At 59.8% G+C, this 25093-nt stretch overlaps 1 protein-coding gene across 5 annotated transcripts in view; it reads right to left on the bottom strand.

Annotated features, from left to right (window-relative positions):
• The window catches only part of PTPRS (protein tyrosine phosphatase receptor type S), a 64230-nt gene that overhangs the window by 21892 nt on the left and 17245 nt on the right, over positions 1-25093 (bottom strand). For all 5 annotated transcript variants that reach the window (XM_049639643.1, XM_049639646.1, XM_049639645.1 and 2 more), the window contains exons 5-10: positions 23584-23772; positions 18020-18130; positions 7039-7308; positions 4984-5565; positions 3891-4024; positions 3491-3635 (exon numbers count right to left, since the gene is read on the bottom strand). In XM_049639643.1, the coding sequence (XP_049495600.1) occupies positions 3491-3635; positions 3891-4024; positions 4984-5565; positions 7039-7308; positions 18020-18130; positions 23584-23772 (1431 nt within the window). The remainder of the gene's footprint in view (positions 1-3490; positions 3636-3890; positions 4025-4983; positions 5566-7038; positions 7309-18019; positions 18131-23583; positions 23773-25093) is intronic.

The raw sequence follows: 25093 nt of genomic DNA on the forward strand, positions 1-25093 counted from the left end.
TACGTGCCAGGCACCGGGCTGGAGGCTTCATCGGATAACAGTACTAGTCCCCGCATACTAAGCACCTACTACCTGCCAGGCACTGGGCTGGGGACTTTATAAAAAAACAGTACTAGTCCCCACATAATGAGCACCTACTACGTGCCAAGCACTGGGCTGGAGGCTTTACTGAAAAGCACATCAAGAGTTCCTAGCTACTCAACACCTACGATGTAAAAGGCACTGTATTCCGGGCCTTGTAGAACATGAATAGTTCTCACTTCTTAAGCACCTACTGTGTGCCAGGTGCTGTGCTAAGGGCCTTATACATAAATCGGAGCAGTTTTTCCTTCTCGAGCACCTCCTGTGTGCACACAGTGTCAAAGGTTCTGCAGGTAACGACTTCACGTTTTGAGCAGAACCTGCGGACCCCAAACCCCATGCTAGGTCCTGTCAGACTGACAACGGTTCCTATCTGAGCATATGCGCCCAGAGCAAGGCCAGCCTCTTGGAAGAAAATGCCACTTATCGAGCACTTACTGTATGCCAGGCATTCTGCCAGGGGCTTCACGGAACAACGATCATGGGGCCCATGTCTGGGGTTCCTACTGTGCAGGGGACACCAGGGTAAGCTTGTTGCAAATGACTAGCAGCTTCCATCTGGTGAGTGCCAATAAGGGGCCTCGCGCCATGACGATCTGTGTTTAGGTTTAAGAGAGCACTTATGAAGCACCTATTGTGTGCCAGGCAGTGTGCTAAGGGCTTTGCTAAGTAACAGTGATAGTTCCCACATATTAAGCACCTACTGTGTGTGTGTTACAGGCTTTCTGGAATAACACTAAGTCCCCACCTGTATCGTAGCGTATCTGCTACGAGACTGGGCTTAAGGCTGTTACTGACGTTAGACCTCACGGTCCGTGCGTCTTCTGGACACCGCACACCCTAAGCCCTTTATGCTCAAAATGTGCCCCCCTGATTAGCCATTCAATTCTCAAGACACCGTAAGTGGCTGAAGCGATCACCCCTCCAGCCTCAGGCCCTGCTCCAGGTGGGGAAACGGGTGTCCAAGCCCATCTGCCTGCTTTTCTATAATGACTTTTTTATCTCCTGGCTGCCAGACCCCACCTACCCGGGGTGCCTTTCACAGATCACCTCCCACTTTACAGATGAGGAAACTGAGGCCCCAAACCAGCAGGCTGCCTTCCCAAGGGCATGTGGTGAGAGCCGGTATTTGAACCCGGGCTCGGCCGTTGTCCAGGGGCTGTCTTGACTTGAGGACGGGGATTCGGACCTCAGCCTGTGTCCTTATCCACTCAGGCCAGTTGAGGACGGCTGGAGCCACCCTACCTCAACTGCCCGTGACTCCAGAATTCTCCTTGCCTAGAGGGAGGCCCAGAGAGGTCACTGGCTTTGCTTCACGGCAAGGCATATAGAACCCTACCATCATGGCAACCCTATTTGTTCACTGAGCACGCGTTTACAGGGTCGTGGTGGGGCTACCCGGTGATGAGAGACGTCCTCAAAGACATCAGGCTATGAGACGTCTCAGACGCCACTCCAGGGTCAACTAAAATGACCCTCCGGGCCCACTTAAAGTGAAATACCGGGGTTCCTTCCTCTGATATCAGATACTTGGGGCCCTCTCCCCCATTTCTTGACCAGCCACCCCAACCAAAAGTGCCTGGGGGAATCAGGCAGGAGTGGAAAAACCAACCAAGGGATATGCCGGAAGGAATGGATTCGCTGAGAAGGGGGGGGGGAGGAAAAATAAAACCAAAACCATAACAAAATAAGAAACAACGGTGATGGTGATGATGATGAGAAAAACCATAATAAAAGAAAGAAAGACGCCTTCCAGAAAAAACTCCCAGTCTGGTTACCTACCTTCCGCTCTTCAACTGCTAACTTATAAGACTTTCTTACGAGGGAGGGAGTGGCGGAGTGCCGAGCTACAAGGCCAGACCGAGCTCTGGGTGGGTCTCCGGACGCAAGCAGGCCCCCAGTGTGGGCACGCTGTGGTTCCGGACTGGCGCCGACGAGGCGGGAAGGTGAGACGGTGTGGGGAGACCCACGGCTGAGCGGTCTGGCCTCCACCTACCCTTGAGTTCAGCCTAAGAAGCCCGCAGTCCCCGGGGGGGACATGCCTGGCCCTGAGTCTCGCTGTCAGCTCTCTCGGGCCCCACCCGCCTCGGGGGGAGAAGTGGGGAGCCCCTTCTCCCCCGCTCCCTGTCCTGGGCCGCCCCGGAGTTTCGCGTGGCTGGGCCAAAGCCGCTTTCCTGACGACCACGGAGGCCGCCTCCTTCACAATCCGGCCCAACCTGCGTGATGTCTTGGGGGGGGTGGGGGTGACGGACCCACAGACAGGCTCTCTGGGAGGTAGCTCCCGGGCCCCCATTTCTGGGGCAGGCGTGGCTCTCGGCCGCGGGGTGGAAAATTTGGGGGGGACCGTGGACCCTGTGCAGCCCAGAGCTGCCGAGGTATGCGGGGCACAGGCTGGGGGGCACGCAGGGTGGGCCGTTTTTGTGAACCTGCTTGAGACCAGCGCGTACTCACCTTCGTGGCACCTGTGCCGGTCTCTCACGTGGCCGCCCAAGCCACAGGACACCCTCACTGATCGCCTCACGCACAAACACGCCCAGACGCCTGTGAGCTGCGGAGCTCTCGGCTCGGCACGCGGGAGGGGGGAGGAGGGAAGGGGGCCGGGTGGGGGAGGGGGGCAGGGGTGCCGCGTCTCCGAGGCCCCTGGTCCGCAGCGGCTCGGACCCCCAGGCCCAAGCTGCTGTCACCCGCGACTGACCCGTGACCCCCTGTGTGCACACATCCGGGGGGGGGGGGGGCTGGAAGGTCTGGACACCGAGGCTGCTTCCGGAACAAGGCCTGGGGTGGTGCTCTGCGACTGAGAAGGGGGAGGGGAGGGGAGGAGGGCCACGGCGGCGGAGGCCACGGCGGGCGAGGGTGAGCGCGGAGGAGGGGCAGAGGGAGAAGGGGAGGCAGACGGACAGCGGGATCTGGGGCCCGTCCAGGCCCTGAGCTCCGAGCAGGCCAGGAGGGCGGGGGCAGGGACCCCAGCGGGGCCCAGAGCCAGCTGCCGGCTGCAGAGTTCTGGCCAAAAGGCGACCACGGCAAAGAGCCCCAGGGACTCAAGAGCTCCTGGAGCCCGCACCCCCTGCCCTCCTGCTCCTGCCCCTGGCAATGGGGGGCCTGGTCTGGGGGGCAGGGCCATCTGGGGAGGCGTCTGGTCTCTGGGCGCCGGGCTCTCCGGGAACGACGGGGTGTGGGCGGGGACAGCCTCACACGGCCCTCCAGAGCACCGACCTAGGGGTGAACCTCGTCCCCCAGGGCGACGGACACAGCGGGGCCCGCGGCAACCGCCGGCGCCGCGTGGGGGCGCACGCGCGAGGCCAGGCGCCGCTCCCCCCCCCCCCACCCGCTGCGGCGTCCCGGCCAAGGTCAGCGTGTGCGGGTGGGGGCGGGGCCCCGCAGAGAAGGGCGGGGTCCGCGAGACACCTACTGGACTGGAGCGTGCGCTGTCGCACCACGGAGGTGAAGGCGCCCAGGCCCTGCGGAGACCGCGCTGCCAGGCGGAAGGCGTACTCCGTGTTGGGCTTGAGGTCGTCCACCACGAACGCTGTGGCCGGGTCGAAGGTCCTCCCCACCTGGGGGCGGTGGCGGGTGGAGACAAAGAGACAGAGACACGGAGATTGTGAAAGAGACACAAGGCCAGCAGAGACCGAGGAACAGAGACATCGATGAATCAGAGAGCAGAGCAGAAAGTAGGGCAGAGGGAAGGAGGAGGAAGAGGGGCGCAGCGGCATCCACGGAGGCGGGGGGCGAGAGCGGAGGAAGAGCGACATCGAGTCGGCGAGACCCGAGGGCGCCGCGCCCGGCCCTCTCCCGCCGGTGCCCAGTACCTCTCTGCCGTGGTCGCCTTCCCGGAACAGGAGCTCGTATTTGATGATGCTCTCCTGCCGTGGGGGGCTCCATGACAGCCCGATGCTCGTCTCCGACTTGGCCTCCGCCCTGAAGTTCATGGGCTGGCCGGGCACTGCGGGGAGGGGAGAGGGGAGGAGGGGAAAGGGGGGGGGGGGGGGCCGTGGGTGACTGGGGAAGGGTCCACTCCATAGGGTGCCCAACCCGCCAGGTGTCCCCAGGCTCCCAAAAAGGGTCCCGTGATGCTCAGCACCGCCCCGAAGGAAAGGCTGCTCTCGATCGTGTTCTGAATGCTTCTGGAATGTTCTCCACTGTTACTTCTCTTATTTTCCCAGGAGCTCCCTGACAATTTTAATTTCCCCACAAAAAACCTCAAACACGAAAACAAAACCGAACCAAAAAAACCCTCCTTTTCAAATCACGCCGGTGCTCTCTTTGCTTCCCCTACACTAAACGGCAGAGAAATCGTGGGGACGTTTCGAAACATGGCCCCTCGTCCTGTGTCCGCTCTGTAACGGCAGTTCCAATGCTCCCGTCCCTACACTTGGACAGCTGCTGGGTCTTTCTGGACTTGAGGTCCTGAAACCTGGGCCCGTAAGGAAAGGACCAGAAACCCGCGGACAGCGGGGCCCCAGACACCTGGATGCCCCACCCCCACCCTGCCGGGTGGGTGGCCTGGGCGGGCAGGCCGCCAGCCGCTGCCTTTGAGCTCATGCGTTTCCCCTTTACAGTTTCAATCTCTCCGAGGACAACGGAGAACGGCAGTTCTCCAACTCAGACACGGCCGCCGGGACCTGTCTGGATGTCCGATCACAGCCCCGGGGCCTCGCCAAATCCAATTTCCCGAGAGAAGAGAGAAACGGGGGCTTTCTGGGACGACCTCCTGCTTTGAGACGCCAGCGCGAAAATACCCGAAAGCACCCCGCGCCGCGGTGAATAAACCAGCTGCGGGCCTCCGGGCAACATCAGCCGGCCGGCTGCGCGCTGCGGGGACACAGGACCCCGGCCCCTAATCCCGCTGTCCCCCCCCCACCCCCCCCCCCCCCGAGGCCACGCCTCCCCCAGGCCCCTCACCTCCCTGCTGCGTCTTGACCTGGATGGGGTCCGAGAGGGGCCCGTCGCCCACGGAGGTGAAGGCCAGCACGCGCACAGTGTAGGTCTCGTCCTCCAGCAGGCTGCCCACGGTGGTCAGCAGACTGTCATCCACGTTGTGTTTCTGCCAGTTGCCCACGGGGTGCTCAGGCTCCATGGTGTAATAGACCCGGTAGCCCCGGATCAGGCCGTTGGGCTCCACGGGCTCTTCCCACTGGATGATCATGGTGGTGGCGCTCAGCATGCGGGCCTGCACGTTCCGCGGGGCGCTGGCCGGGGCCTGTTCGCCCGTGCGGGTGACCACCGACTCGCTGGGGGGCCCCTGGCCGATGGAGTTGACGGCCGACACCCAGATCTCGTACTCCGAGTTGGGGCTCAGGCCCCCGATGCTGTAACGCGTCGTGGTGATGTCCTCCTTGATCTGGTACGGCCCGTCTTGGCTCTTGGATTTATATTCGATGACATAGTAGGACACGGGGTCTGGATTGCCGGAGTCCCACGTGATGGTGATGCTGGTGGCTGTGTTCTCAGTCACCACAGGCGTCCCCGGGGCTTTGGGGAGAGCTGTGGGTGGCAGCCACGGTCACAGGTCAGGCACCCTGGCTGCGGAGCCCGAAGGCCCTCGCTGCGCCTTGACTTCCTCGCCAACGACCCCCGGGCCCGGTGACCCCCGTTCCCACCATCTATAGGAGGGTTCGGCAAACTATGGCCCGAGGACCAGCAGCTGCTTTTATAAATAAAGTTTTATTAGAATACAGCCGCGCCTGTATCACAGGCTGTGATACGTATCACAGGCGGCTCCTTTCGTGCGACAGGGGCAGGGCTGGGGGAAGGCTGCAGCAGAGACCACGTGGCCCGTAAAGCTGAAAATGCTGACTTAAAAAAAAAAAAAATTTACTCTTGAAGAAAAACATTGACTTTTGAAATTGCTGGTGCCCGGTCTCCGTGGTTTACTCTGCTCAGCCACGCTGTCTGTTCCCACAGCACACTTGCTGTTCCCTGTACCTGAAATGCTCCAACCCCAGAGGGCCACACGGCCAGCTGTTTCTCGTTCCTTAAAGCTTCCCGCACCACCCAGGCCGCAGGCACCCTCGCCCAGTGCTTAGCAGAGGCCGGAGTTTTGTTCACGATTGTACGCTCCTAGCACCTAGATGATCGTGCCTTTCTCTCCCACTCGTCCCAAGTTCTTACACCACACGGGCCCCAGGAGAGGCTCACTCGCTCAGCAAGATGACCAACAAACCAGCCGATGCTCATGTTTTCCATGGCCCTAGGACAGGGCTTGGCAAACTCCGCCTCCAAAGGGCCACACAGTAACTATTTGAGCTTTGCAGGCCGGGTTGAGCCGACTCAGCTCTGCCGCTGGAGCCGGAGAGCTGCCACCGACAAGGCATGGATGACTGGGTGTGGTTATGTGCCAATAAAACTTTATTTATAAAAAACAAGGGGAGGGCCAGATTCAGCCCGCAGGCTGTAGTTTGCTGGCCCCTGTTCTAGAGCTAGAAAACGATTTGGGGGCACCTTCCTCTGAACCTCATCACAAACTTGAGCCATCAGGAGACCCCCGCGGTCCCCTGTCCCAGCTCCAGCTCTCTGAGTGTGCACAGGCTGTTTGCTTTTCTTAGAAACACTCTTCAACTTCTTTGGCTCGTTCCTGTTCAACTTTTAATCTTTCTCTGACCTAACTTTTGTGGGGGGCCGGGGGGGGGGGGTGAGACCCTCGACTCTGGGGGGTCTGAACAGGGCCACACGGTCCCCATCACAGTCTTGATCAACTTGTATCCTGGCCGTCTGGCTACCTGGGCGTGTCACACGTCGGGGTCTCTGCTCGGCACAAGACCCTGCCTCAGTCCGCGGGGCCGGGCCCAGGATAATGGAAAACCGATAGACGTCCATTCACAAAACAAGCGTCCCCTTCCCAGCCGCGAATGACCAAAGCCGGAATGGTAACTCAGAGGCTCTCTACCTGGACCCCTGACCTGTGCCCGGGGCCCAGGGATGACCTCGGCCTCCCTGTGCCCCATGGGCCACACTTACATTTCACTGTGATCTGGGCCACAGCCTCAATGACGCCCAGGCTGGACATGGCCACGCACGTGTAGTTGGCCGAGTCCTTGACGTCTGTGAGTTCCAGCACATTCCGCCCCACGGGCATGTCGTCTTCGGGCGTCAGGTCCTCGGCCCCCTGCATCCACTTGACGTACGGCATGGGCGAGCCCACGGCCACGCAGGTGATGTTCACGTTGCCGCCTGGCATGATCTCGTGGCTCATGGGCAAAATGGAGAATCGCGGGGCCACGCGGCGGACTGGGGGTGGGCGGCGGGCGGGTGGGAGCGAGATGCACAGGGTGGGGGGTGGGGAGACGGGATGCAGGGGGGAAAAGAAAGAAAAGCGGGAAGAAAGAAAGAAAGAAAGAAAGAAGGAAGGAAAGAAAGAAAAAAAGGAAAAAAAAAAGCGGAAAACAATTTAAATATAAACAAGGCTGTTCCCTTCCCCCCAGCTGAAGTTGTTTTTTTTTTTTCTTCCAAATGAAAAGAAAAGAAAAAAACCAAATTAAAAAAGCAAATTCCAACACAAAGAAACCAAAAACTTCAAAGGAAGGTACTCCACAAACAATATATAGAGAGATATATCGATATATAATAAAAGAGACACAAAGCATTATTCCATAGCAACAGGGTTTCAGAGACCAGAGTGGCTGGTCACAGCACAGTTACGAACACAAAAATTTATCAGCTGTTTCTCATCTTTGCTGACAGACGTGGCTTCGGGGAGCAGCCCCTCCACCCGCTCCCCCAAGCGGGGAGCTGCGGAACATTCAGGCTGCAGGTGGCGGGGGCTCTGAGGACATCGGGGAGCAGGGGGGTCACGGGAACCAGCGGTGCTGGAAGGCAGAGGGGGCCGGGACCTCGTCCCCTCCGGTGACTCGGGGGCCCTGCCCACTTCCCGGGGGGGGGGGGCCCTCAAGGAAAAGATGAGAAACTCTAATGAAATTTTTGTGGTTTTGGGGTATAGAAACCCTTCTAAAAGCTTCTGTCGGATCTGACAAGTTTCCATTGATAGATGCAGCTCTCAGAATCACAAACAGCATGCAAAATAGGTTGGTTGAGAGAAGGACAGAGAGAGAGAGAGGAAGAGAGAGAGAGAGAGAGAGGGAGAGAAAGAGAGAGGCAGAAGGAGGGACAGAGAGGTGATGCAAGGAAGAAGCCTGGTTTCAGGGGCCTTCGGTGCACATTCGTGGGTGCCAGAGACGAGAGACAGGAGCCACGGGAGAGACAGAACAGGAAGAGAGAGGCCCAGAGAGAGGGAGGCAGAGACAGAGGAGGAGGGAGGAGGGGGCCCACTGCAATCTGCATATTAATTCTAGCGGATGTGACCCAATGTGACATGTCACATTGTCACATCACAGCCCTGGTAGAATAGGATATTAATAATAATAATAATAATAATAATAATAAAACGAGGGAATGAGCTTGAACGTTGAGAAAACAGGGACATGTTCTGTGCGTTTCTCAGCGGGGGAAGCGGGTGCAGCCTTCTGTCCCAACCTCGCGGACCGTGAAGGCGGCAGGAAGCATTTCGGGGGCTCCATTTTCGGAAGTTGGACGGGTTTCGGGGTGGGGGCGGGGGCGGGGCGCGGATGCTAGCGGGACGCCTGAACTTCCAGAAAGGCGTGGCTGCTCCCCAGGAGCCGTGTAACTAACTGCAGCCCAAAGGACTTGGGCTGGCCCAGCAGATGGTTCGAGCCAGGAAGAGGCCGTCCCTGGCTAAGAATCGCGGGACCTCCAGCCACGCGGGTGGGTCCCCAGCTTCGGGTAGGTCAAGGGGTCTCGTCTCGCACTAGAGAGAGGACAGACTGGAGGCTCGACAAGGCCACACGGGGGGGCCACGAAGTGACGTGTGGCACCCTGCCCCGCCTGATGTCACCTGCCGTCGGCAGGGGGTGGCTGGCAGGGGCCTGACTTGCCCTAACAGAGGAGGGGGCTCCGGGGGGAACCGGTTCCCGCTCTTCCAGCCCGGGGTTCCGAGCTGGAAGTCCCAACCCTTGCTCCCTGAATCCGGATGGAGGCAAAGAGGAGGCGGGAGCTCCGTGGGGGTGGGAGGCAGAGCAAAGCAGCGGCAGCCCTTCGGAAAAGGAAGCCCCACGAAAAGTCCAGTGTCACGTTGGAGACAGAATGGAGGCCGTAGAAGGTATCGCTGGAGGGGGGGAGTGGGGGGTAGGGGTGGGGGGAGACAGAGGGGCCATGCAGACGGACTGGGGGTGAGGGGCGGGGCGCTGAGATGGGGGGGGGGGGGGTTTCTGGCGGGGCGGGGGGGGGGGGGGGGGGGGGGGGAGTCAGGGGAGAACGGGGTCTGGCCAGCCGGCGGACGCGGTCCAGGCCAGCCGCCGGCATCCACAGCGAGGCACGAGCGGGATGCCCGACGCTGCGTTGTCATGGAAACAGAACATGATGGGGGATGAGTGTGGGGAGCTAATTAATCAAGGACAGAAAACGGCATCGACGTCCAAAGCAAAACCAGGAGAAACAAATGAAAGAACAAAGCGGAAAAAAGGAAAAACAAACAAACAAACAAACAAACAACTCAAAAAACCTCAAAACAAACCAAAACCAAAACCCAACCGAACAACAACAAAAAATCCCCTCGGAAACACAACCCCCAGAAGCAAGAAGGAAAAAAGAACAAAACAAAAACAAAAACACATGGAATGAGTGTGGGGCTGAAAATCGGGGTCTGAAAGGGAGGAGGGCTGTGGCTTTCCCAGGGAGGTGCCCCCCCGCCCCCAGCAGAACACAGGGTCTGGCCTGCCCGCCCAGCACCCAGGAGCCCCGGCCGAGGGTTCGAGGTGGCCACGGAGGTGAGATCCTCACAGGGAAAGAACCTTCGGGGCAAACCAACCCAGCCCCACTTCTCGGGGACACCCTGGCCCTGGTCAGGGGGCTCAACGAACAGCCCTGATCACAGACTCGCTGACCACACAGCAAGGCAATCCCTCACGACCTCAGAACCTCCCAGAAAACCTCTCCAGGCGGAGGTGGGAGACGGTGACGTGGGTGAAAAAGCCCTGTGGTCTTGGGAAGGCCCCTCAACCTCCCAGAGCCTCGGTTTCTCCGCCCACGAAATGGGGGCAATTGGGGACACGCTGAGGAGGCCATGAAGTTGACTGAGGCGTACCCCAGCACACACAAGGTACTCAGCCTGGGCGAGGGGCCTGCGAAGATCCCTTCCGGCCTTCCGGGGTGGGGGGTGGGGCAGGGAGGTCAACTAGATTCTCCACCTCAACAGGGTTTGGGACGGATTAGTTAAAAAGGAAACAGAATTTCTATCGAATGCCCATCTCATTTTATCCCTTCCAACTTTGTGTGGCAGATGAGACGAGGGACTGGAGGCTCAGAGAAGTGACAGGGCTAGCTGGAGGGCGCAAAGGAACTGGTGGGACCAGAGTTCCAAGCCAGGTATGCCTGGACCCTGCCTCTCAGGTAAAGCGGGTCTTGTCTCACCATGGCTAAGTGGTAAGACTTGCAGCCAGGTGGGTGTCTCTTCTTGGCACCTGGCTCTTTCAACTCATGTCTTTCCCTTCCGGGGGGCAGCAAAGAGGGCAAAAGTACCTCATCACCTATATATTCCAATCAAGTGAATAGTAACCAGTGGCCACCAGTTGAATACTACCCAGCAGCCATCATAATAAACATCCAGAAGCCATTAGTAAGACGCCCATATTGAAAGGGATTATGAGAACGTCAAAGGGAGGAAGAGCCAGCTTTATGATTTAAAGGTTAAATATGAGCCAACTTTATCCCCGTGTAAGGCTCAATACCTTGCCCCAAAGACCCCATACACATCTCAACTTATCTTAAAATATCTCCCCGTGGGGAGCCTTGGAAGGTACCTCTGACGTTTTTCAAAAGCACGGACAAAGCATGCTATCTCCAATATGTAAAAGACCTGCTGTACGAGTCGTTCGTGGTAAGTCAGTCCATGCGGAAGGGCACTGGTCAGCAGTAGTCATGTCAGTGCTCACGATCCCGCACATGGCCGGCAGCCATCAGTTAAATGGATCTGCCAAGATGCTATAAAGGCTGACGGCTGAGAACCTTTGCCTACGTGCTTTCTCATCTACCTCGTCTGCTTCTGAGGGTGTGCTGTGTAGGAAGAGGGCTGGTTTGCCACGAGTTTGGGGAGGATCGTGCCCACTGGCACTAGGTGGCTCAGAACCCCCTCGGGGGGGGGGGCCTCAGTAGGCCTCTGGGCAACCTCCCAGCCAGCAAGGGCGGGGTGGCTGACACTGTGTTCTGCCCAGTTTGGTGCGGACACCCACCCACGACATCTTTCCACCCCTGGCTGCGAGCTTGAGGTGCGGGTTAGAAAGTAACGTGGGTGCAGAGCCCACAGGACGGAGTGGCCCCGCGGGACCCCCGCCCCCAATTACCGACCTGAATGGAGGGTCCAGGCAGGTTATAAGGGGACCACACCAGCCTTGGTCCTCAGCATGCTCCAGCTGGCTCTCGTTTCCAGCTCTTCTCGTCACCGAGTAGCCGGGGGTCCCAGCGGGGGGGACCCGCATGGGTGAGGGGGTCAGGAGGGTGGGCGGTGGGGGGGGGGCGGGGGGGGGGGGGTGGGTCGCTTCAAACCCCGATTCACATGGAAAAACAACTCAAAAACCGTCAAAGCAACCGGGAGACGACCCCTCCCCCAGGCAGGAAGAGGCAGAAACTCAAAAACCAAAAGGGGGTGGGGGTGGGTTCAGGGGAGAAAGGGTGGGGAGGGGTGAGGGAAAACTCAAAAGTGAGGTGATCTGGTTGCAGCACTAGGTAGGGAACTCAACAGTGTCAGACATCTCAACGATTCGGCAAGCCGCAGCTCCAAGGGGGGGTGGGGGGTGGGGGGGGGGGGAGCCCTTGCCGGGGCTTTGGGGGGTCAGAGAAGCCACCGGGTTACCCCTCCGGACTCCAAAGGGAGGGCGGGGGTGGGGAGGGTGGGGGGAGAGATGCCAAGAAGTTTTGCAGCCTCCACGGGTTTACTGAAGCTTAGATTACACCTGTCTGGGGAAGGGAGGGGGGTCCGAGTCTCATCGAGTCCAAAGCCGTTTCTCAGCCCCTCCGTGGAACCCCAGCCTGTGGCCCGGGGAGCGGGGGTGCTGCGCCGTGGCCTGCCTTGGGCGTCTTTCTGCTCCTGCCCCCTTTGCACAATCCTGCCTCCTCCCTCCCACCACCAGCTCCCTCCGTCATCGAGATAGCGTGCAAGGCCCGGAGGGACCTGGCTGGACCCCGGCCCACGGGCTGACCAGCGGCCTCGGCAAGTTGTTAAGCATTTTCAGCTGGATGTTTTGCTGTACTGCAGACACTGATTTTCCTTTTTTTGGTGCCCTCTCTCTCTCTGTCCCCACTTTTTTTTTTTTTTTTTCATTTTTTTGTTTGGTTCTAGCAGAAAATGGGTTGACATCTTGCCAATTGAATGACTTCCTTGCCACCCCTCGCTGCGACCGCCAGAGACGCAGGGCTTTCCAGACGACAAGGTGTAATCTAATATTCCCCTCACTCCCCCCCCCCGCCCCCCAACCGCCCAAACAGAGGAAACAGCGATGCAAAGGGTGTGAGGCAGGCAGCAGGCGAGAGGTTTGAGAGCTCAGTGTTCCTGCGGAACGCCCCCTCCCTGCCGCCCGCCAAGCCCAAACAGAGGAAGCCTGCCTCCCCACCCTGGCGCCCCCTCTCCCCTGGGGATGAGGGTGGGATGAGAAGGGCTGGTCCTGTCGGGGTCAGGTCAGGGGCCTCGGGGGCAGGGTAGGGGGAGGCACGGCCAGGCGTGATCAGCAGGGACCAGGAAGCTCAACAACACGCCCCAACGGGAATCCTTCTGGAGATACGGGGATTTCAGGGGGCTTCCAGACCCAGTATCTGTATCTACTCCTGTTTCAGGGGGGCCGGGGGGGGGGGAAGATCCAGGAGGTAAGGACAACACCTAGGCGTCATATCCACCAACGACACGGCTTGGGGGCCAGGAATTTAACTTGAAGAACAACCTGTCCCATAAAATTCCATGCTATGGTTTGATCTGCAAAGGCCTGGGGACGGGTCACAGAGTTCTGAAGAACAGGAGAAGTCGGGGCAATCCAGACCCCCCGCGGGCACTGGGCATCGAGTCCTAGTTTCTCAGCTCAGCATTCGAGACCTGTCATTAAATGATCCCAGCCCCATCTGACTTCCTCCCAAACCCTAAAGATACCCTGAGTCCCTGGAAGGTGAGCCGATCTTCCCCCAGAGGGCTCTCCCCGCAAGCTCTCACAACACCAGGAGGGTGGCACACCATTTAACTGGGTCCCGTGCACCGTGGGTTCGATGAATCTATGTTGTTGGGACCGAGTGCTAAAGCCGCCACCTTCAGCCACTGAGCGATCCCTTGAAGCCTGATGTTAAAGAGACAAGCAAGAAAATTCACAGCCAGAGGGAATGTCATCTGATCACCTCGCCGCCTTGTCAAAAACCTAAGCTGCGGCTCTCCCTAGGGGGCTTCTGGAAGGGGCACGCTGGCTGTATTAAAAAAAGAAAAGGCGGGGGCTTGGTTAGGATTTGGGCCTTTGTACCCCAGAGATCCATTTCAAGAGGAGAAGGACGTGGTCTGAACATCCCGCCCCCGGAACCACCGAGGGTCAGCAGAAGCGGGCTAACTAGGAATGGGAGTTAGGCCTGGGGGGACAGAATCCTTGCAGCTAGCTCTGCACTGGCAACAATGTAAAGGGAAAGGCACCGGTGAAAAATGACATCTGAGCACATGAACTGGCTTCTGCCCTACAAGTCGTTTCAAAGCGGTTTACCACGGCCGTCTTACCCAAACAGCGGATCTGTGAAGTACCTGGTGGGGCAAGTGGGGTCCCCAAGGAAGGAAAGGGACTTGCTCAGATCGCACTCGAGCATTTAATTAGCTCGATGGACTCTTCTGCCAACTACCGTGCGAGCCGGTGCAGGAAGGATCCTTCCGGTTCAGATCAATGGGACCCCAAGCGATCAGGTGACACTGGCCCGAGGTCACACAGTCAGGGAGGGGCAGAGGCAGGCTTTGAATCCAGGCTGGCCGGAGCCCAAGACCCTCTGCCGCCCCTCGGTTAGAATTCACTGGGACCCAGGTTTGGCGGAGGTGCTGGGAGACCCGCTCCTCTGAGGGTCGGCCGGGTAGCTCTCGCACTGGGTTAAAAAGGAGACAGGAGAAACGAATCTCCTCTCACTGCATCTGAGGTCCTCTGGCCAACTTGGCCATGGACTTCACAGTAAGTGAGAGTTTAGGGAAGGAAGGGGAGGGACAAGAGGGGAAAAACCGGTGACCCCAACAGGCTGGCCTCTTCTCTCAACTTCCACTTATGTTGTTGGGTAGGCAGCTGGGGGTGGGGGGGGCAGGGGCTAGAAATCTAAAACGAGTTTTTATTTGGGGCTGGAGTAGTGTTCTCAAGGGCTTGCCTTTCTTTAGGGAGGGAGCAGACAGGAGTGTGCATCTCTGAAGGTTTGCAGGAGTGAGAGAGACTAGGGGAGGCAGAGACAGAGAGAGAGAGAAAGAGAGAGAGAGAAAGAGAGAGAGGGAGATGCAGGCAGTGGGAGAGCAGGGGAGGCAGAGGGGGAGGGGGAGAGGCTATGTCCAAAGTTCCCCTGGGATTCTCCAGAATTCCACAGTTCTGATGCTCAGGTACTCAGAAAGTGACCGTGCTGTGTTGCTGGACAAGACGTCTGTGACTGGGCCCAGAGCCTGGGGGGGGGGGGGGAAGGGGTGGAGGAAGCGGCCAACACCGCCTGGGAGGCGGAGGCATAGCACTGAAGGGGGGGATAAGCGGCCAAGTATTTCTTCCAAAGTCGGTCACGCTACACTTGCCGACAGGCAGTTTTGTACTCGTGCCCAGCCAGGATGGGAACGTCATCACACAGCTGCCATTCTGAGCGCTGCCTACGTGCCAAGCGCGCATCGCTTCGGGAGAACGCTCCAGTTTAAGGTAGCCACTCCTCACGTTTGGACCGCCGCCACGTGGATCTGAAAATGCTGGCTGCCCATTTAGCTGTGCTTCAAATGCCTGCCTTCTGGGTTGTCTGGGAGAGCGGGGAGGTGGTCTCACGCCGAGGCAGAAAGACGGGAACGTGCCTGCTTCAGCCCCCTTCCGACATGGCTGCGGTGTGGGGCTGAGGGCGCCAGCTCTGGGTAAAAGGGGGCTGTCCAGCGAGGGCGGGCAAGCTGGGCTGCTCTCCTCACGCACCCCCAGCATCTGTCTATTATGCCATCTCCCTTGTGCCCCTTGAGCCCGGGCGGTCACTTTCTGCCCCAGCATCCCAGCTGTGGGACCCCGACCCGCCCTCCTGGATGGTAGCTGGGACAGGAACACTGGCTTTTAAATCACAATGCGTTTGGGGAACAACCACAGAACAGCTCAGCCCAAGAAACCGAAACCAAATAGCACGGAAACACGAGACAGAACCAAAGACGAAACGCTTCGGGGGAAGAAGGGGACGGGGCGAACGGGGATGGGAGGGGGAAAAAAAAACGAACGGATCGGTTTTTTCCCCCCCAAGAACAAAACAAAACCCAAATCATAGTAATAATACTTAAATAAAAGGAAAGAAAGAAAATACGAAGAAAACCAAAGGAGAAAGAAAACAGAACGGGAGACGAGAAACACTCCAACAGAAGGCGCTGGGAATTCACCAAACCGACAAGAGTGGCATGCAGAGAAATTTTTACATTCTCCCAGCATGCATCAGGCCCAAGTTACCATGACGACGAGGGGTGCAAAAAACTTAGCAACAACATTACCAACGGATGCATAGAGGCGACCACAATGCAAGCATCGCATGTGTGCGGCCGGCCCTAGGCCGGGCTGGGCGCGGCTGAGATTTTCGTGTCTTTCTGGGTTTTTGCTCTCGCTTGGCGGTTTTTTTGTTTTGTTTTGTTTTGTTTTGTCCGCTTTGCGCTTACGATTCGTTACTCCGTCTTTTTCGTTTTGTCTGTGTGTTTCCGTGTGCGTGTCTGTGTGTGCGCGCGCGCGGGTGCGTGTCTGTGTGCGTTTCGTGTGTGTGCGTGTCACGTTCGGAATGTAAAAATGTGGGTAAAGAAAGTAAAAAAGAAAAAAACACACCAACCTTCTCGAAGCTCTGAGGGATGTAAAGGGGGTTTGATGCAGAACACAATGACATGGGGAGGAGAGAAAAAATAGGGGAGATACAGAGAGTAAAAAGAGGACTTCTCAAGGCTAAAAGCTGCACGTTTGTTGTTTTTTCTTTAAACCAAAAAGAAAAATTAAAATTAAAAAATAAAAAAGAACAGCAATGAGACCTTTTTTCCTTTGCTCCATATATAAGATCTACATTTGTCCTCCACGATTCTCTTTTTCTTTTTTTCCTTTTTTTTTTTTTTTTTTTTTTTTTTAATTCAATTCGGGAGCGTCTGAGACCCAGGCAGAGATTGGGAGGCTGGACCCCCAAAAGATCGGAGGCTCATGCTGGGGACCCCACCTCCAGGGGGCTGAGGACGCGGGGGTCCCCCTCCCTCGTCGCACCCTCGCTAGAGGCCGCCCCCCCCGCCCCCCCCCCCAGCCCCGCCCCATGCCTGTCGTCCACGCTGTCCTTAAACGCTGCCGGACTTACAAACCCCCATCCCAGGTGTTTGCAGAGAAATAAGCAGGTTAGACGAAGACCAGTCAGTTGGAGTCGTGGACGCGCAATACAACTCACCAGAGGTGCCGTGGCAGAGTGGGTCGGTGGGTCCCTGCCCACCCTCGCGCCCACGGCCCCGCTCCCGCCCCCCGCGCGGCCTCCTCCTCGGGGACAAGACGTAAACCCCCAGGTGCATAACCAAGGAGCTGCTTCGGGGCCAGTGGGAGGGCTGTGCCCGATGGGGACCAAGGTGGGGGGGGGGGGAGCACCCAGCCTCCCGGCTGGAGAACGCCGGGCGCTTGGTGCCTCAATCGGGGGAAACCGAGGCCCGGAGAGGTGTGGGCGCGGCCACGCCTGCAGAGCCAATCGGGGCCGCCCCCGGGGTTTGAACGGGGGGGCCCTGTTTGCCGGCAGAAGCGGCTGTTTCTAGAAACCACGGATTGGATCAGAAACAGCCACCGGGAGGCGGGAAAGGGAGGACGGCAAACGGTGGAGGAGGAAGCGGATTAAAATTTCTGGAAGAACGGAAGAGAACCAGCGCGGGGATAAGAGGAGGGGCGGACGACAGAGGCCCCCGGGGACAAGGGGAGCACCCCCCCCCCACCCTGGCGCCTCTGAGGGCACCCCAAGGGGCCCAGGAGGAAGTCCGCGCGCGGCCTCCTTGGGTGGGGGCGGGGCGCTGGGGGCGGGGGGCGGGGCGTGCCGTGCCTGCCGTGGCCCTGGCCTTGGCCTCGCTCGGGCAGAAACGCGTCCTTCCCCGGGGCAACTAGGGGACAGAAGGGCACCAGGCTCTGGGACGGCCGCAGGTGCGGGGACCGGCGAGGGGGGCGGGGCCTCAGAGACCCCTCCCCGGCTCTCGGATGGAGGGCGCTGGGGAGGGGGTGGGCGCGGGGAGGGCGGGGTGTGAAGGGGGGGCTACGAGAGGCCACGGAGTCTGGAGAAGCAAAGCAAAGCACACAGCAGAGGGCAGGCACGATACACCACAGAAGCCGACTCGGGTGGGCGGGCAGGCGGGCGGGGCGGGGCAGAGGCCTCCAGGCTCCCCTGGCCCCGTGGGCCCGAGACCGACCCCCCGGCCCTGCCCCGTTCCCTCCTGCCTCCCCACCAGGTCCTGCCGCCCACGGGGTGTGCGTCACCGGCACGGGGGTGGGGGGGTGGGGTTCGCTGCCCGCCCCCCCCGTCTGACAGGTAAGGAAACTGAGGCCCAGAGAGGGATGCCCCCCTCACCCGAGGTCCTGCCGTGACCAGGGGGTACAGCGGTGGTGGTGGGGGCGGGGGCCCTCCTGCTCGGGTCTGCAGGGAACAGGGGAGCCCGGAGGCTGTGAGCCCAAGGAGGGAAGGGGAACAGGACAGGACGGGTCCCTGCCTTCGACCTGGAAACGGCGTTCCCTACCTCGCACGTAGAGGTTGGCGGGTGAGGAGTAGCGCACGCCAGCGCTGTTGGTGGCCACGCACTCGTATTTGCCTTGGTCCGTCTCCTCACTGCTCTCGATCTGCAGGGCCCCTGCGGGGAGAGGGGAGAAAGCCCGGCCAGTCAGGGCAGGCCCGGGCCTGGGCTGGGCGGGCCGTCCCAGAGCCCCCTCCGGCCCGTCTCTCGGTCTGTCTGGGCCAGAGAGGCAGACAAAAGACAGGAGTTAGCCTAGAAACCCTGGGAGGGGGGGGTGCGGGGGGGGGGGCTCACCTGGCTCATCTCCCCCCACCCCGAGCCTAGCCCAACACCAGCCTGAACACACTGCGTTCTCCTGCAAACCTCCCCTTCTGTGAAAGCGGGCGGACGCGGGGCAGCGACCGCCCCGTCAAACTACGGAGCCGGGGAGGTCCGGGTCACGGAGGTGTCTTTGCAAAAGCGCGGAGTGAGGCGCTCCAGGCAGAGGGTGGGGGAGACTGAGCTGGCGTTCACAACCCACAGCAGTCGTCTGAAAGACCCTGGGGCCGAAGGGGCAGCCACAGGATATGTGCAAGTTCGGGAAGCTGCTGCTTGCTCTGCTGGTTCAGGCAGTGCCCATGAGTAAACGAACATAGGTCTGGGTTCCTCCAGTGTGTTTGAAACGGCAGGTCCCAAAGCCTGCGGCCATAAACACAGACAAGGCTGAACTTCTTTAAGATTCACTGGACGTTTAGGACTGGGTTGCCTCTCGCATCAGCTAAGGGAAAGGATGTTGAGACTGATACACATCAAGTATGTTTGAAATCAGAAAGCCTCACTCAAAAGCCTCCCGTCCCCGAAACTAATTAAAAAGGAGCTTGAATCTTCCCCGCGGTTGGATTCCCCTAAATAAACCTCAGGAAGCCCGAATTCACCCGCCTGTTGTAAAACCGACAGGCCTGGATTCAGGACCCTGGTGCTGATGGGTAACGAAGCGAACTTCCTCAAGTGTGTTTGCATTTACAGTCCCAGACCCATGGCCGTCGTACGCGTGGGCTAGAACGGGAAACCTTTCAAGTGTCTGAAATCAGAGGTCTGAATGAAAAACCTAATGCCCACCAACTGAGGCTGCAACGCCACACGTGTGTTTGAAAATCGCCAGCCAGGATCAAAGAATCTGTTGGTTGTGAGTGAATAAAAGTTTAAAGAAGAAGCCAATTCTCAAGCATATTGAACATCACAGGCCCAAACTAAAGGTCTTGATGCCTAGGAGGGTTCGAAAATGCGGCTGATTTCCCCTATGTTTGAAACCACAGGCCCAGATCAAACACCTAGCTCCCCGTCAATATATAAAAATGAACACCAACGGCTCAGGAATATACGAAAGCCCGGGCCTCGATCAAACACTACAGTGCCCATGAGTAAATGAGAATGAGGCTAACGTTTCCCCCAAGGATATCTGAAAACCCAAGTCTGGAACAAATGCTCATTGTCACAAGTAAATGAAGCTGCCCTAACATCTTTACGTTTAAAATCGTACACCTCAGTTAAAATAGCTGAACGCCCAGGAGTAAATAAGAACGAGGCAAAGGTTTCCACAAGTATGTTTGAAATCAAAGGCCTGGATCAAAGTTTCCGTTTTCATAACTAAACAAAACTGAGTGAACAGCCTGGACCCAAATGCTTCTTGGCCACGAGTGAATGAATGAAAGGCGAGAGAGTTATCTCCGGGTGCGTCTGGATCACAGGCATCAGCGTCCTTGGCACCAAGAGTCCAAAAATCCAGTCCAAGCTCCCCCAGAAGACCCCTCCGCCCAACTGTGTTCGTGGTTGTCTCACGGAAATGATGCGTGCCCACAAATCAGGACCCCAGATTAGTTTCTTTGGGGGCTGTGGATACAGAATCTTCTCCCATTTCACACTTCCTACTTTCCCCCAACCTCAAGCCTCTGGGGAGGCAGGCAGGCAGGTTACTGTGCAGGCCCAGAGAGGGCAGGGAGCCTACTCTAGGTCACACAGCATCTCGTGGCAAAGCGAGGACCAGACACTGACGCTTCCCTAGGGCTCCGACCCAGGCCCATTCTAGTCCGTTCTAGCCAGCACTTGGGGGTGGGGTGGGGGGCCTTTGAGACTGACGGTCTCTCTGCTCCCTCGGGCTGGACCCTCCGCTCAGAAGGAGCTGTGGAGCCAGAAGGCCCCCTCTGCGTGCTCGTTTTAGAGAAGGGAAGACTGAGGCTGAAGACAGACGAGGTCCGTGTACAGAGCAGCGATAAGAAACCGGCCCCCAGAGCTCTGGGGGAGGACACGGGAGGCACGGCCCCTTCCTGAGGAGACAGCCCCTTCCCTGCAGCCAGGTGGCCTGGAGGGGCCTCCGTGGCCACACTCGGCCCCACAGCCACACACAGCGACACAGACACAGAGACTGGACAGACACTGGGCGGGGCGGCAAGGGGTAGATACGTGGGAGGGGCCTGGGTGCAGCCCCCCGCGGAGCCTGAGGGGCTGGGTGGGCAGCGAGAGAGCGCGTGAGTGGGTGGAGGGGGTAAGGAAAGAGCCTCTTACCTCGGATCGGAGTGCTTTCTGTAAGGGAAGCAGAGAGAGTCAGGTGAATTTCAGAAGGTGGTCCTCGGGGGCCGGGGGGCCCCAGGGAGGCCAGGCGGGGCCACAAGCCAGGCCTGTCCACTCTGCCCCCAGGGGCGTGGGGGACTGAGCCAGCCCTGAGCCTCTGGACCCTGCAGGCCTTGCCAAGAAGTCGAGGCCAGGCTCCTAGGAGCAGAGCTGGATCTGAGGGCTTGTCAGTCAGGAAGACTTCCTGTAGGAGGTGGAAATCTCCTGAGTCTAGAAACCCCTCTAGACTGGTATTAGGGCTGGAGTCCCTACGGCCCAGGGAGGTCTACGGCCCGGCCTGGGCCCGCTGGCTGCCTTCCTTCTGGGCTCAGGCAGGGAGGTCACGGACCTCCCTTCCTTCTTTCCTTCTCAAGAGGGACAGGGAGCGAGGGGGGACTTGGGAATCTTGTTAGCGACAGGGGGAGAGGGGTTAGTGCCCCAGGGCTGGGCGTTAATAGAGCAAAGGGAAGGCATTTCAGACAGGCTGAGTAATGGGGACAGGGAAGGGCAGCGAAAGGGGACAGAGGGCAGAGGGAGGGCCCTACGGCCTCCTCAACTTCCAAAAGGAAAAGAGGAAAGGGCCATCGGCTTGTTCACCCGGGCGCAGGGGGCAGGCGCGACTCGGGACACACACACACACACACACACACACACACACACACACACAAAGGCAGTCCTGGGCTAGAGTGTTACATTCTGGGCCAAATCTTCCCGGGAGAGATCCAGCCGCCTTCCTGCTGGTGGATAGCTGATAACCCCAGGAACAAGGGGACACCCCAGGCCGGGGCAGAGAGGCTCGCGGGACAGAACGCCGGCCCCTCCCACGTGGCACAGGCACACCGGCGGACAGACAGACGGGCCAACCGAAGCCCAGAGGGTGGGCTGGGTGCTTTGAACCCAGCGCCCCAGCCTCCTAGGCCTCTGGATGATCTCTTACAAGATCCTCAACCCGACGAGGCCCCTTTCTCCTCGCTACCTGGGAGCAAATGGAAATCAGCCTCGGGCTGATGGGGGTCCAGAGGCCAAACAGCGAGACCTCCCGGGACGGCCAAGCAGCCCACGGCCGCTATCGGAAGGGAAGGACAGACCTCGCAGGTATGAAAAGGTGGCTCTGCTTCTGACCCTGAGGAAGAGGAGAAGGAACTTTCCTGGGCCAACATCAGTCACTCCCACGGTTGGTTCAGGGGAGTCAGGCTGGATGTTGGGAAAGGAAGTGCCTGGTGCCAGCCCGGCTAGAAAACTCCTCCTCCATCCCCTGCCCGTGTCCCAGCTCCCAAAACTTCTGTCATTTCATCATTTTCCAGCCGTGTCAAGGCTGGGGGGCTGTGCGGTGCAAAAGCCCCCTGACCCTAGGATTCCCTTAATCTTCCCCTTAGCCTCCGATCTGGGGTCTGAATGGCCCCTTGTGTGGGGTTTTTTGTTTTTCCTCTTTTCCTTTTGGGCTCCTCTCTCTGCAACCCCCTGGAGCCTGATTGGGGAGGGCTGGGCGGCCGGTGGGGGACGGACAGATGGACGGGAGGGGGGGGGAGGGTCGTTAGTAAACATGCCACGTGGAGCGGGTCACAGTTACTGTCACAGTGGCTGTTAGTCTGGGGGAGGAGAGGGGGCGGGGGAGGGGTGCGGACGACGAGGGCGCGTTAGTCGTTGACGCGGTGAAGAGACAGGACTTACCAAAGGTTTCTGAACGTTTACAACAGAGGGACAAGAAAAGAGAACAGGAACATTAATGGGCGCTCGGCGGACGCCTGAATCCTCTCCGGGGGCGGGGGCGGGGGTGGGGGCGGGCCGGGAGGGGAGGGGAGGGGGGACTGATAATCAGATTTACTCCGATCAATAAAGCAGCTTCTGTTCGCCGAGCACCTAGTACGTGCCAGGCACAGATGGACCCCTCGGAGGAGGAGGCCACCGGGCAGCGAGTGGGGGCGGTAGGAACAGCCAGGAGGCCTTCAGGCAGGGGTGGCTCAGGGCGGGCTCCTCAGGGGAAGGGGGTAGAGAAAGCAAAGAGGTGTGCCCCAGCGTGTGTCAGCACGGTGGACCGCAACACACGCGAGCGCACGCCCGCGGGCACGTCCCTACCTCCCGTCTGCACGCAGGCGGCCTAGGGGTGGGGCCTCGACGTGTGCAGGCGGAGACTCACCCAGCGTGCACGTGCCCGGGAGGGGCGGGAACGTGGGTGCACGAGCAGCCAAGATGCAGGGGGCAAGCCTCGCTCTGGGAGGGCGCGGGCGAGCCCACGCGCGGCTGGCGGGACCCGTGCTCGGTGTTGGCCCGCACTCGGGGTGGGGGGGTGGGGGCGGGGGGCAGAAGCCGGTCAGGCCTGCGCCGGGGAGCCCAGACACGCACACGTGGACGCGTCACGAAGCAGGGGGACGAGTGACACGACACACACACGCCCACCCCCCCCCACCCCCCGCCGCCCAAGACAGACAGACTCACAGATGGGGCACGTGGGTGCTATGCCGAGGCACAACCGTGGACTAGCCATCCCAAGGTGGCCGAGGCCCTGAGCTGGGCTGCCCGTCTGTGTCTCGTCCCCTCCTTACTGCTTCAGTCTTGGAGATGCTCTCTGCCTGTAGCTCTCTGTGGCTCCCCACTGCCTTACCTGTCTGAGGCCTCCAACGTCCTCCCGAGAGGCTCACGGCCTCAGCACTGGAAATACTCACTGGCCCTTGCCTTAGACACCTCCCCTCTCTCCTCTGGCCTGGCCGGACCCGTTCTAGCCTCACGGGACACGCCTACGCCTTCAGCAGAGAAGGCGCTCTCCCCCTCCCGCCTCCCGCGCCTCGCCATTATCTTGACGGTCCGAGCCCCGTGACGTACCCCGTGGCTAGGCACAGAAGGCGGCCATCCTCACCGCTCCCCGTGGCTCCCCACACCTCTGCCTGTCCGTCTCCCGTTAGTCCCCAGGGCTCGGGCCCCGGAGACGCTGCCCTCCCCCTACTGCCCTCTGTGGCTCCCGCGTCCTCCCAGCCACCTGTGCTCACCTGACCGCAGCTGCTTTATGCGCCCGTTGCTGGCGCTGGGGTCCACGGGCAAGAAATCCTTGAACCAGGTGATCTCGGGGTCGGGGTTACCGCTAGCAGCACAGAGCATCGTAGCCGTCCGCGTCCGCTCCACCACCTTCAGCTGGGGGCCCATGTCGATGTTGGGGAAACCGGGGGGCAGCTGGTCCTCTGAGGGTGGGGACAGGGGAAGAACAGGGCGGGGGCCCAGTTGCCGCACGGCCAGCCCTCCAGGGCGGGCTCGGGCGCCGGCAGGATCTCGGTCCGGCCCCTGCCTGGCCGGGGGAGCTCCTGTGGCCCGTTTCCTCCTGTGCGACGTGGATCAGCCCCACACGACGGGGGGGGGGGGGGGGGGCCCGGGGGGGGGGGGGGCCCCCCCCCCGGGGGGGGGGGGGGGGGGGGGGGGTGGGCACCAGGCCAGAGCTTCTCACCCGGGGCGAGTCTGGGGATGTCTGGGCATGTTCTGATCGCCACAGCTGGGGCGGGGACCAGGGATGTTTCTCGACACCCCATGATGCCCCTGCTGCCCCCACCCCCCCGCAAATGATCCAGCCCCGATGTCAGCACCGCTGACCCTGGGGGTACTTTACAGCATCCAGAGGGAGTTTTAAAAATGTAAACCGCGGGCGTCTGGGTGACTCAGTCTGTGAAGTGTCTGACTCTTGGTTTCAGCTCCGGTCACGATCTCGCGGTTGTGGGTTCGAGCCCCGCGTCGGGCTCTGGGCTGACAGCTCGGAGCCCGGAGCCCGCCTCGGGTTCTGTGTCCCCCTCTCTCTCTGCCCCTCCCCTGCTCCCGCTCTGTCCCTCTCTCTCTCAAAAATAAATAAACATTAAAAAATACATAAAAACATCAACCGAACCCCACCCCTCCCCTGCCACACGTCCACTGTGACCCAGGACCCTCGCCTCCCACTGCCCCACTGGTCTCGGCTGTCCCATTTTGAGCCTCCCTCACTCCAGAATATCTCAGTGACCGACTCTATGTACCGTGACGTATCTGTGTCACCGCTGTGTCCCCACTGCCCAGCGCAGGGCCTGGCACACAGTAGGCGCCCAATCAATGAGTGAACGGCTCAGTCCCAGCTGCCGTTAGCCTGGGAAAGTCACCACGCCTCCAGGTGTCAATGTCCCCGTTCCCTGGCCAAGGTCTAGTTTCTCTCCACGCTAAAGGGGGCAGGAGGGACACCAGGAGGAGAAAATGCCCCTCTCCCTGGAGACCCTCAGCGCCCAACGTCCAGTGACCGGCAGGCACGTGGCCGCGGGCTGAGGCGATGAGGCGGGCCGGCTAAGTGCCAGGCGGCCTTCGTCTGCGAGCTTGAAAATCAGAGCGGACTCTGTGGCCTGATTGAGCTGGGGTCCCGCCACGGAAGGGAGGCGGCTCGGGGACCTCCCCCCGCCTCCACCTGCCGTCCCACCTCGGTTCTCCCTCTCCAGCACCTGGGCTCCAGGCCCCTTGTGCTCTGACCTCTAACACCTCCAGCTCCGGTCTGGC

The sequence above is a fragment of the Panthera uncia genome, chromosome A2 (genome assembly GCF_023721935.1).
Source record: "Panthera uncia isolate 11264 chromosome A2, Puncia_PCG_1.0, whole genome shotgun sequence".
Taxonomy (NCBI): domain Eukaryota; kingdom Metazoa; phylum Chordata; class Mammalia; order Carnivora; family Felidae; genus Panthera; species Panthera uncia.